Source organism: Phragmites australis, chromosome 1 (genome assembly GCF_958298935.1).
Source record: "Phragmites australis chromosome 1, lpPhrAust1.1, whole genome shotgun sequence".
NCBI classification, from domain to species: domain Eukaryota; kingdom Viridiplantae; phylum Streptophyta; class Magnoliopsida; order Poales; family Poaceae; genus Phragmites; species Phragmites australis.
The window spans coordinates 14,874,603-14,887,751 of record NC_084921.1 but is presented as its reverse complement, the minus strand read 5'-3'; the positions used below and the strand labels follow the sequence as shown (position 1 = coordinate 14,887,751).

The window sequence follows — 13,149 nt, the reverse complement described above, 5'->3', positions numbered from 1 at the left end:
TAAAGATGCAGGGTGTAAGAACAGTTCGAATTATCGCACTCTCGGTTATGAGTATGCTTATGTCCATTGGGCAACATCGTAGAGTTTTGATCAGTTTGGAAAAGGAACGGAAAGTATGTGGGCTTTTGGGAGAAGCATGTGATGATACTTGTTTAAGTTGAGCAAATTTTACTTTATTAGAGTTTATGTTTATTGTCGGTTGATGCTAGTTGTTTATGTCATTATATTGATTAAATGTGCTTTTTTGCTGAATCAAATTAACCTTGTGGCTATTCTCTTCTATTCAACCAAATGCATTATCCTTGTAGTCGGGATAGTATATACCTATATTTTGTAAGTCTCATGAGTACCTTTGTACTCAGGGTGCTGCCCTTAAGTTGATGGAGGTAACGACAAACTCGTATACTGCTGATGCTGGAGATGGCTAGGCGTAGAGATCGAATGTCTGACCTAGTCCTGGTGGCGCCTTATGGGCAATGGTCCCATTGGTCTTTTATTTTATCAATATCTTTCTGCTGCGTATGAAAACTCTAATCTAAGTAGAAATTGGAACTCGGAACAAGGTTTGTAATAAAAGTTAAAACTTTTGCACTATGTTCATATATTGTGTTGAAACTATATTTTAAATGGTATATGCTATGATCTTGAGCTTTGTTGAGCATATATCGGGACTGCCGGAATTACATCCATTTTAATCTACTTAATTATCGATTAAGTCGGGTGTAATTTGGACAGACTGACACAAGCCAAGCTTGAATCGAGCTTATAGTGAGTCGAGTTCAAGTAGTTCTCAAGTCTTGAGCTTTTTTTATAGCCCTATCTATAAGCCACATGTGTATGTAGTCAATGCTCTTGAGGTTGGACGATTGGACTTTGGGTTGGATGGTGAGGTTAAAAAATGAACTTTTCTAGAGTGAATGGATATAGCTTTGCCTCGACGGAAAGCAGTTGGAGTTACCTGAGCTTTTGACGAGCTATTTGAGCACGAGCTCGATAGGCTCGCGAGCTTGTGGCTAGACTTAAGCTTGGCTTGTTAGGGTCTCAAGTTGAGCTCGAATCGACCCTATAGCGAGTTGAGTTCGCGTAGCTCGCGAGTCTCAATCTTTTTTGACAGCCCTAATTAGGACGTGGCTTCAACCATGAACTATTTTTTGCGTGCACAATCCAAATAGCTTGGTCAAATTTATGATTAGTGGTGATGAGAATTGGGAGGTGAAAAAAACTGAGAAGGATGGCATAGTGAAACCATGATACTACTATATTGATATGGAAGATTTGCCACAACTGCTTTTGGGGTGCACAGTTAAGTACTCCATTTGTTTATGGTACCAGAAATTATGATGAGTAGTGTGGTTTTGTCCAACAGATACAATCATTAGCGTGGGATCTGCAATAAATCACATATTTCCCAAAGAAGAAAGGGGGGATATTGGACGGGGCAAGAGAAGGAAAGGGCAAAGAATCCTGAGGATTGGTAAAGATTAACAACTGGCGAAGTGAGCGGTGGCATTGCGCATAGTAGGATAACAAAAGGATGCCACTAATCAGTTACTCAAGTGTACCATTTGTTTAAGCGTCGAGGATTGCGTGGTTAGATTCGTGGATTCGGCTGGCGAAATGTGGACCAGTGACCCTTTAGCTCTTGGGTGGCGAATCTTGGTCCAACTCTAACCGATAAGGGAATAGTCTGATTTTCTCGACGTAGGATCACTAAAGATACTTGGCGAATCATAGGCATATACCCGTTTATATTGTAGGGACATGTGCCTCTTTAATTCATTAATGATAGAACAAGAAACTCGTCGAATCCGTAGGCGTTCATCCACTGCCATTACATAGGCTTGTACCTCTATAGATCAGTTGAATCATACGCTTATTTGGTGAATCATAGGTGTTCACATGTTGCTATTACAAGAACTTGTGTCTCTTTAATCCACCAAAGATAGAACATGAAACTTATCAAATACATAGGCATTCACCTGCTGCCATTGAAGGGACTTGTGCTTCTATAGATCAATTGAATTATACGCTGAAAGATAATTATTGGACCCTCAATTTTCAGCAGAAAAAACAAGCACAATCTTAATTGGAACGTCCTATTCCCCTCTATGTTGGTTACGTCTAATCATAGAAAGAATGAGTATGACACCCTCATCATAGGAGCAGCTTGCAGCTAAAACATATTCATAATATCGAATATAAGACCCCCATTTTGGCATGATTCTGGATTCTCCTAAAAGCGTTTTAAATTTGGATTATCCTTGGAAATGGTTTCTACGATGAATCCAGATCAATTTGTAAAATCGTTTGATAAGTTCAGTAGATTCGGATTCCTGAAGATTGTATGGGAGAGGGGATGGTTTTAGTGAGAAACATAATTTTAAGTGATTCTCCTGCTAGTAAAAAACACATAAATGTTTCTCTTAGTTTGTTGCAAGAATCAGAAACCAAGCTACTCGTTTGGTAAAGATTCTTCTGTTTCTGATAAGAATCAAGAAACATTTCTCATTTCTAAACACACTCTGAGTTACATGGGTGCACACATCTAACTTATATAGACTCACGAGACATATAAAACATACTCATTACACAATTTGGACTTGAATAAACAGAGACTAAACTTTATGCGGTCGGTTTGTCTTTGATATTGCGGTGCAACCAAAAGAAAATAGAGGTTGAGACTAGATCTATTGTGTGAGACATCAAATAAGCTTTCTAATGGATACTCACACACGTTCGAAACGGATTTTGTACATGGAAGTTAGACTTTTTAATCTGTATATGCTTGGCTACGACGAGGTGAATCTAAATCGACTTCAAACTCTCATATATTTAATCTCCACGTTTAGGATGACTTGAATCCATAAAGAGGTTGTAAAGGAAGTCCTTTAAACCTAGAAAAATTTATGGCATAGTTAGATGATATTATCTAGAAGTGTCTCGTAAACCACAGATTCTTCATGTTCGGTCAAGTTCTTGTGTCACTGTACAACCTGTGCATCTTTCAATGAAACTGTCATATTTCTTAGAAGGAAACTCCAAATCTCGAACAATTTGATCCTTTAGAAAGAAGACTTGATATCCTTTCCAAATATCAATATTGTTTGCCTTGGAATCCTCTGTACACGTGAGCTTAATTGACTGAACTTGAATTGCATTGCGTGTTGACTAGCCTCCCACTTCTTCTCTCTGGCCCAAAACGTGAATAGGCACTGCATTTCATCGTCACCAACCTTGTTGCAGGATGACTTGTAGGGATAAAAGCGGTATAGGAATATCTCATTCCATCTCGCGATCGTTTTCCATTTTTTCTGACCACTTTCGTTTTCCCGGTTCTTATGCGGGAACGAGACGGTGACGTTCGGAAATAGGGGCAAAAACAGTTGAGAACTCGTCCCGTCTATTAATCCCATTTTTAGCCAAGATAATCCACATTTTTAACTCGTTTTTCACTTCCTACACGCTTCCAACCACAACTCCACAAGCCCAGCCCACAACTTGCAAATCGGTTGCTAACAACGTGGCATCCGAGCTGCCTTTCCTGGAGCGCCCATACGACGACATGCCACACGCGAGGGAGGTCCGAGCCATGGAGCAGTTTGCGGAGCTGAAGGAGATGCTTCTATCCTTGGATTAGAAGTTGGACAAGTTCAGTTCAACCGGGGATGCCATCTCCGACAGCCTCGACGTGAAGCCCATGCAGTTGCTACTGGGTGCATCGGCATCACCATCTCCAACCGCACCACCATGACGGGTTCGGCATCGGCTCTGCTCCGAGGTCCCGCCGCATCCATTATCACCAAGAGGTCGTCCCCGACATTGGCCCTGATGCCACAGCCCCACCGACGAGCGACGCCGACACCGACACTGACACCGCAGACTTCATCGCCAAGGCACCCGCTAGGTGCTCGACAAAATGCCCGGGCGCCATAATCAACATCCTGGCGTCTGCGAGTATTCTGTCGCTGCTCCGACATCATCTCCGACCCGTATGCTACTCTTAAAGGCAGTGCAGGAGACTGGTTCCTGTCCGATACCATTTGTTTGCGTCATATGTGTGCTAATATGAGGATGCCAAATTGCATGATTGAGGATGCGCATGCTGCTGCCTGTTGCTACCCTCAATCAGGTGGGGGACAATGCTGAGTGTGTGTTCATGGAGATTGATGAATGTGTAGTCAACCTGGATGTTAGGAGTAGGGTACTGCATAAGGTATACGTGGTGACAAAATGGATCCATGCTGGGCTCGGGTCATAGACATATGTTATTAGGTTTGGTCTTTTCGATTTTAATCATTAGTTTATGTTTGGTATCCATATATTTTTGTTTGGATTGTTTCGTTTTCGTATAACCGGTAATCCATGTTTGTTTTTTTCCTCTGGTTTTCTCATTTTTTATTTCAGTCCGGTTAAGAAGATAAAAAAGCAAAAACGGTTAGGGATTTTTCAACCGTTTCCATTTGTTTTCATCCGTAATAACTTTGTCAATCATGTGTTTGCTGGCCCGAACGTGGGAGGGAGTAAGGTTCAAGGTCCGGATGAAAGTAGAACACCAGGCCTGTTGCTAACTGGAGGCCCATAGGGCACAGACTGGTGCAGCGTCTGGGTAGTTGACCCTTGACGGAAGCATGACGTGGCAGCTCGGCCCATCACGGTGCAGTAGCTTCGCTTGTGCCGGGCTCGAGGACTGCTGCTGCCTCCCGTCTTCTTCCCCTCTTCACCAGCCGACTCTACTATTTCCCTCAAAAAAAAAAAAAAAAAAAACACACCTCAGCCATGCTGCGCGCGGCGGCGCGGCGGGGCATCTCGCTGGCCCCGGCAAGATCGGCGCAGGCGCCACAGGTGGGTGGCCCGGAGCGGCGGGCTATGGAGGCGTCGTGGGTCCCGCTCTACACGAGGCTCGCGACGCTCCCCCCTGGCAGGCCGCCAGGGAGCGTCGCGGCGGAGCTGGACGCGTGGCTCCGTGAGAGGCGCCCGCTCTCGGAAGAGCAGATTGTCGCCTACGTACGCAAGCTCCGCAAGTTCAGCCAGAAAGCGTGCGCCCTTGAGGTGAGACCCGGACTCCCCAATTCCTCCGCGAAATGCTGGCCTTATTTGGATCGGGATGTACTTGCGCCTTTGTTTTGTTGTTAGACGCCGCATTTGCGGAATCCTGCGATGAACTTTGATAAGAGACGTGGCAAAGGGAGAAAGTGGGCTTGGAGTTTGGATTGGGATTAGTGAGTGGGTTTGGAGTTTGGACAGGAATGGGTGGATTCAAATGATAAGGTTTTGACTGAAGCCCCATCTTTATTCTTTGTAAGGATATATATATATATATATATTTTAAGTTTGGTTCAGTTTTGGATGTGCACAGTGAAAATTGGAAGTTTCTTTTCTACTGAACCAATTGGACAGGGTCAACTGATTGTGTTGCCAACCATCGCAGAGAGATTGCATTTTAGATGCAATTTTGATATCTGACGATAACACGTAAACTAGGTGCCATACTGCAGCATTGCTGCAGGTTAAGCCTACTGAAATTTTGAGAGGTCCACACACTAGTTAAGACGGGAATTGGATATCTTATGCTAACAATGATTGAAAATATAGGTGTCATGCTGCGATGCTGCTCGTTCTTCCCGTGAACTTTAAGAGCTCCAGATAGGATAGCATGACCGTAATTATATCATTTCTATTTTATTTCCAGTATGTGTATAAAAGAGGGCGAGCAGTTTATATTCCATTGGGAAACAGTTTAATATTATAGCTGACATTGTTCACTCTCACTAATTGACGAAGTTATAGGAAATAGATTCTGAGCGTAATGATTGTCTAACAAGATGTTTTGAGTATCAACCTCAAAATATTGAGGTGAATTTTACTAAAGTGTCTTAAACACTAATCATTTACTGCATAAATGACCACAGTGAGCCAGTAACTATATTTTGTATTACCTAATACATTAATTATATCCGAACAATCATTAAGAACTGAAAGAAGAATCAGTGATATACATGCCCATGTGTTTGTGATTGTAATTCAAATAGAACTTTTGTTTCTGTTATCTTATATCTCGTTGTATGCAAATTCAAGTGTGACATAGTGACACAAACATGTGGCATGAACCATGCATATGATTCCTGTCTATCCAGGAATGTTCAACAGACAGGAATGTTCAACATTCAGTTAACAAAAAAAAAAGAAAAAAAAAGTTGAATTCAGAAAACCTGGGGTTTTGTTGTTATTGTTTGAGAAAACCCTGGGTTTGTTTACATGTGGTACACAACCCTAGCATGTGTGGTCCATATGTTTTACAAAACGTCAAAACCCCATTCCCACCTAAATAACTACATATTTGACTTGTAAGATCCATGTGCAGGTTAATGTGTTGATTTAATGTGTCCACCCAGACTGCTAGCATGTAGGGGAGACATGTCAGATGGTTTTATTTGTAACGGATCAGTAGTCAGATCTGTTGTTATTTAACAGATCGATAGTCAAATCTATTGTTATTTAGGTGGGGGTTGGGTTTTGTGAAGCAAATAGGCCACAAATGATGAGGCTATATGCAACATGTCAACGAACCAGCAAACCCGCAGTTTTCTGAAACTACAACCACAAAACCCCGGATTTTCTGAAATTGACACTAAAAAATAGCAACCAGATGGAATTAGCTAAATTGTATTTTATTTATTTATTCTAGGAACAAACTTGAAATTGAGTTGCAAGTCGTTGAAATTGAACAATTTATAGATCTAAGCAATGATTCAGTCATCTTGAATTATTGAAAAAGCATACATTAAGGTTAGAATTAAAGCCAAAAGAATACATGTCATTATGATAAAAAGATAGTAGACCATGAGCACACTTTTTTTTTTCCTAAAAATGAAAAAAAAAAGTGCAAATACTATTTGCAGGCACTTGAATGCTCAGCTATGATTGGTAATGATTAATGCTGTCATTTAGTCAATAAATTGAGAAGAAGATACATGTGCCAGAAAGCTAGTTTGATCAGAAGAATGAATGTTGTGCCAACATTAGTTGTTTCAAACAAACATCTTTTCATGCGCTGTACACATACTCGCAGATCAAACACATATGGTTCAAGATTCAAGCCTTGAGGTCTACCACGTAAACATCGATGCATAAGAATGGTCTTTAAAAGAATCAATTTCCATTTTCATGAAAATTATCTGTTATTGGGAGCTTGCCCACAGTATACTCCACTGTTGAGTGGGGGATCTCTATTCTCACACATGAATAGGCAAACCTAAAGAAAAATGTTATAGGGGGAAGAAGTAAGACTTAACAACAGGAAGTGAAGATTATGGTCTAACTGCAGAAGGTACAAACTGTGATAATGTTACAACAACACCTTCAAGCTTCTTTCCTAAGGCTGAAGAATTGGGAATAGGAAAGAGGAGGCATAAAAAAAAATGGGGTAGGAGCTTACCAGCAATATCAACAAATAACACCCTGAATTCAAGCCCGACTCCTGACAATGCAAGTTTTGGTGGCTCCTTTGTACGTGTTATTTTTCCATCTGAGTAAAAAAAAAAGAGTAAATGTGTTCGTCACAATAATAACATGTTCCAACACTCTGGCTCTAGTGAGCAGCTGCTTGTCAGTTTTGTACTTGTATCTGCTGTTTTGGTGCAACCCCTTTCTGAGCAAGGTATTTTTTATGTTCACTATATAATATCCGGTCGTGTTGTTTTGTTCCCAGCTGATGGACTGGATGGAAGCTCGTGGAGCAAAGTTGAATCTTGGGCATCACGCGTTGCGGCTTGACCTCGTATCAAAAGTGAACGGGATACAAGCTGCTGAAGAATACTTCTGGAGCCTTCCAGATATATTTAAGTCAGTGAAAACTTATTCCTCTCTGCTTAACTGCTATGCCGAACACAAGATTGCAGACAAAGGCCTGGAACTCTATGAACAGATGAAAGCCATGAACTTTGTTCCAAGTACACTGGTGTACAACAACCTGATGACCTTGTACCAAAAGACGGGCCAGCCAGAGAAAATCCCCAACGTATTTAAAGAAATGCAAGAAAGCGGTATACATGCCGATAATTTTACGTACTTTATGCTGACAGAAAGCTATGTTACAATGAATGACCTGGACTCCGCTGAGAAGGTCTTGGAAGAACTGCAGGAGGTGACTCCAGTTCATTGGTCCTTGTACACCATGATGGCTAACAATTACATTAAACTAGGGCAGTTTGGCAAGGTGGATGTGGCTCTAAAGAAAGCTGAGGAAGTTATGGACAAGGGTGAGATGCCCCCTTGGCATTACCTCCTCTCCCTCTATGCTCGTTCTGGCAATTCATCCGAGGTTAAGAGGATCTGGGAGTCTTTGAAGTCCACATTCAAGAAATGTTCAAATAGAAGCTACCTTGTGATGCTTTTAGCTCTGAGAACATTAGATGATTTTGACTCCTTGGAGCAAATCTTTAAGGAGTGGCAATCCAGTAATCAGCACTATGACATGAGGATAGCAAATGTTATGATTGCGGCTTACCTTGATAAGGGTATGATAGACGAAGCTGAGGCTATCCGTCAGAATGCCATGGCTCAGGGTCGTTGCAATGATAAGACGGTTTACATATTTACAGAGTTCTATTTTGATAAATCTAAAGTTAAAGAGGCACTAGAGATTTTGAGAGACGGAAAGAACATGGTGAGGGCACACAAGTGGGTGCCATCGAAAGAGCTTGTGAACAGATTTCTGAAGCATTATGAAGAGGCAAAGGACGTTGATGGTATGGAGTCTTTTTGCGAGTGCCTGAAGAAGCTCGAATGCCTTGATGCAGAAGCTTATGAGGCATTGATGCGGACCTATATATCTGCAGGTAGAACAAATCCATCCATTGCTCAGCGCATCGAAGATGACGGGATTCACATAGAACCTGAGATAGCAAAATTGCTGAAAAGTGTCTCCGGCTGTTAAAAAGAAAAAGAAAAAGGTGTTTCTTTAAGTTTTTTTAGAAGTTGAGGCTACTTTATCTACTTCACTTTCATTATTGAGCAGTATTTTAACTTGTGGAAGAGTGAAATGTCATTATCTCGTGAAAAACAGGTGATGCAATTCTGTCCTGATCTTCTGAAATGTGAGAAAATACTCGATTTATGGAGTTTCGGTGTTGATGATAAAAAAGGCTACGATCGAAAAGATTCGTAACTATTACTCTATCCTTATCAGCCGTGTTGAACGCAGTTGATCTAAAGCTATTCTAATGGGTCATGCCTATTAAGCAAGTATGAAACCTGCCACTAAGGGGTGCAAATAGGTTGTATTTTTTTCGCTCGTCCGATCGCTCGATCTGTTTGAGATGCTTATCGGATCTTGGATACCCAAAAAAAATCTTAGATATCATCTGGGATATTGGATTGGATCTTGGATAGTTGTATCGGATTTGCATATAGGGAACTAGGTATCCATCAAATATCGGATATTTGAGAATAAATTCGGATATATCCGAAGATTATCCGAGTCTATCGTACAGAACTTTTAACTTCTTATACAGAGTTGGATGTAGATAATCTTTATATGAAAATTATAGTTCTTAATGAGGTCTACAAGTTTATAGTTGATACTTTTTTCAATTGAATTTATTAATATGTTCAAATAATTAATAGCAGCTTCAGCTAGCATATTGAGCACTTATAGCTTCTTCGATTTTGCTCTAACATAATTTCTTTCATAGGAGTATATTACTAATTTGCTTGTTAGACCTCTAATGTAGTTGAGTTTTGAATACGTGGAATGGTCGAACAATTATAACATATGCGATATATTTGGTTGTTTATCCGAATAAATATTCGTGACTGCATTGTCTGTATTTGACTCGTCACATATTTGATATGTATCGGTCTGTATTCATGATCGAGACTATCCGCATCTATATCTATATCTGACACCATCTGTGTCCGGCTTCGTTTCTGATAAAAAAATATAAGATAGGATATATGATCAACGATTACACCCTTATTGCCACTGTAGGCACGAGCCAGTCTGGCATAGACACGACCCGGCCAAGCACGACACGGTAGCGGCTTGGCTCGGCCGCTCAGGCACGCCGAGGCACAGCACAGCCCACTTGGCACTTTTGGTCCAGCCAAGAGTTGTTGCGCGTGGGCTCGGCTCAACGAGGCACGGTCGGCACGGGGGCTAGGCACGTGGGGGCACGACCGAGTTAACGGGTTGAAAGGGCATGTTCGACCTGTTTAACCCATTTATTTTGAATTTCGTAGCCATTTTGTGACCGTTTGAGCTCTAAAAATTCAAAAAAAAAAAAAGATTACAAAAACCACCATTCTCACCTATAAATAGAGAACCATCATGCCCTTCCATTTCATACCAGCAACAACATTTGCTCTCTTGTTTCCTCCTCATTCTTGTCTCAAAGTTCCTAAGAATTTACGATAATTTGGCAAAATTAGTTTCAATTGTTGCAAAAAATTTGAGAAATTTCAACACCCTCATCCTACCGTGTTGAAGAAATATTGGTGATTTTTTTGCAGCGTTGTTCTTTCTTGTTTTTTCCATTCTTTGTTTGTTATTTGATTATTTCTAACTCCGAATATTTGAATTTTTTTAGTGCCATTCGCTATTAACCATGGACGCCGATGGTCATGATCATGATAATACGTTCATCGATCATGATTTTTTTCTTCAAAGATTTGAAGGGGACTACGGCCCCTTTGATAGCAATGTTGCAGGTGACGGACCTGAAGGTGAACCTCCAGCAACATTTCTATCATCAGGCTCTACAAGTGCACACATGTTAGCAAGCACTGGCTCTAAAAGATCAAAGCAACTATTTTTAAAGTTTGGCAAGACTTCGAAATGATCTACATAGATGAAGAAGTTGTAAGTGTCAGGTATGCTAGGTGTTGTATTTGTAAAAATGAATTATCTACAAAGTCTAAAGGTGAAATGGGACAATTGATAAGGTACGCTAGAACTTACAAGCGAAAGAGTAGAGCAGGCATGAAGCAGATAGTACTACAGTATAACCCCTACAACTCTGTTCGTCATTGGGAGTATGACTTTGTCAATGCTTGAAAAGAGCTATATCGCTTCATTGTAAGAGCGCATCTACCACTCAACAACGGTGAGTTTTCAAATTTGAAGATTACATTAAGCTAGCTCATAATCCTAGTTTCTCGCATATTTGTAAACTGACAACAACTAGGGATATGGTAAAATACTTGTACGACGGTTTTTTTTACCGTGTTTCTGCGTAATCCTCCTTTTTCTCCCCTGGCCGTGTGGCCCAGCCTAGCTGGCCGGCCTCCTTCCCGCACCGAGTCAGCCCGGCCCGCTCGCCCCTCCTTATCCCATCGCCCGCCGCCCTAGAGGCGTCGGCTGGCTCCTGTGCCTCTTCCTCGCGTGCGCCGCCCGCCCCACTTCCTCGCACGCGCCGCTGCTTCTCTCCTCGCGCCCCTGAGCCGTGCCACCGGCCGAGCCAGGCCGCTCCTCCCCCGCTGTCCCCTTTCCCCTTTCTCCCTGGTCCTCGCCTCCCTATTCCCTGGGCCTTGCACCCGAGCACGCGCCTCGGCCGCGCCGCCCTCTCCCGAGTCTTTCGCTCGTGCCTATCCTTATCCCCTCCAAAGCCACGTCGATCCATTTTTGCCGTGTGGAGGGCCCTAGCCGCTGATATATAGCTCGGACAGGGTACCCACGTTAGGAGAGAGGCCGGATCTGAGAGGGAGAGAGGATAAGAGAGAGAGAGAGAGAGAGAGAGAGAGGGAGGGAGAAAGCTCACCGCCTCAATCTTTGCTTGGTCATCGCTTTTTTTTTGTTTGCCAGAGTGCCATGGCCGTCCTCGCCTCATGTGCCGGTGGGTCTCTGCCATAGCTGCGCCTTCCCCTCCTTCTATTCATTACAGGGCCGCCGGTCGGCATTTGTGTCACGTCGTGCAATGAGTGGGTGGCCGGTCGGCTCCTCGGCGCCGCGCCCGTGCAGGCGGATGGCCGGCTGGCCTTCGGGTCGCATTCACGCGTGAGCAGGTGGTGCCGGCCGGCCTTCGAGCCACGTTCGCGTGTGAGCAAGTGGTGCCGGCTGGCCTTTATGCCACGTCCATGGAGGTATCATGATATGTGGTTTTGATGTTGGCCGGCGGCTGTTGTTCTGTTGCTTTGGTCTTGGCCGGCGGTGCTATTGTTTTGGGTGAGATGGTGTTATGAGTTGGCCGGCTGATGTTCTTGGTGCTGTGATGAGATTCGGCTATTCTGCCGCATCCGTGGAGGTGTTGTGATCTGTGGTTTTTGATGTTGGCCGGCAGCTGTTGTTCTGTTGCTTTGGTCTTGGCTGGCGGCGTTGTTGTTTTGGGTGAGATGGTGTTATGAGTTGGCTGGCTAATGTTCTCGGTGCTGTGATGAAATTCGGCTATTATGCCATGTCCGTGAAGGTAGCTTGGTGCTATGGTGAGAGCTGGCCGGTGCTTTGCGCCATGGCTGTGAAGGCATGTGGGCTATCATGAGTTTTAGTGGGCATATATATGTTGTTGCCCCTCCTTTCTGTTTGTTGTAGTGCTCATAGGTTGCTGGTAGGGAATCAGAGAGCCGCCGGTTTGCCGGTAGGGTGTCCGAATGCCGTCGCATTCGAGCACCGTTGGGTGAATGATCTGTTGCCGTGTTTGAGCGCTTGATCTGAGCACCATCGTCCACAGAATACGTTGGCAGCCAACTCATATTTGTTGTGGCCAACGCACCGATTCGGCTAGGAACTTGGGCACCGTCGTGCTGGGGCGGTACTGGCGCAGCTGGGGGCTTGAGTGTCGTCGGGCCGAACGTATGCCGTCATGCTGACTACCTTAGGTGTTGTTTCTGTGATGGATGGTGAGATTGGCAGTTGTTGTGGCCGTTACCCATGGGGCTATGTGGCTTGTTATCACCCTTCACCTTTGTGGTATTTGCCTGTGTGGCTCTATTGCTATGGGATAGGTCGAGAGTAGAGGTTGTAGATGGGAGTCTAGAGACATCACTGTTCGTCGAGCTCCCAATAGGTTGTAGCTGGTAAACAGACATGTAGCTAGATTCTCTCTCCCTCTATCTCTCCATAGTACTTGAGGCTACGCCGATGATGAGGGGACTACAATTCTGAGGCCTGTGTGACCAATGATGATCTGGGATGTATAAACAGTCCATAAGGTTCAT

The 13,149-nt window shown here is 43.3% G+C and overlaps 1 protein-coding gene across 1 annotated transcript; it reads left to right on the top strand.

The window, feature by feature from the left end:
- The first annotated feature begins 4,706 nt into the window (after nt 1-4,706).
- Nucleotides 4,707-9,119, top strand: LOC133910848 (pentatricopeptide repeat-containing protein At4g01990, mitochondrial-like). Its single transcript, XM_062353090.1, has 2 exons — nt 4,707-5,049; nt 7,709-9,119. Exons 1-2 carry the CDS (start codon nt 4,777-4,779, stop codon nt 8,933-8,935), a joined length of 1,500 nt encoding a protein of 499 aa, XP_062209074.1. The 5' UTR covers nt 4,707-4,776; the 3' UTR covers nt 8,936-9,119.
- The last annotated feature ends 4,030 nt before the right edge of the window (nt 9,120-13,149 follow it).

Bases quoted from the DNA above. Each gene is read 5' to 3' on its own strand.
- LOC133910848 (XM_062353090.1), top strand. From the start codon at position 4,777: ATGCTGCGCGCGGCGGCGCGGCGGGGCATCTCGCTGGCCCCGGCAAGA. The intron at 5,050-7,708 runs GTGAGACCCGGA...TTTTGTTCCCAG, and splicing joins AGAAAGCGTGCGCCCTTGAG to CTGATGGACTGGATGGAAGC.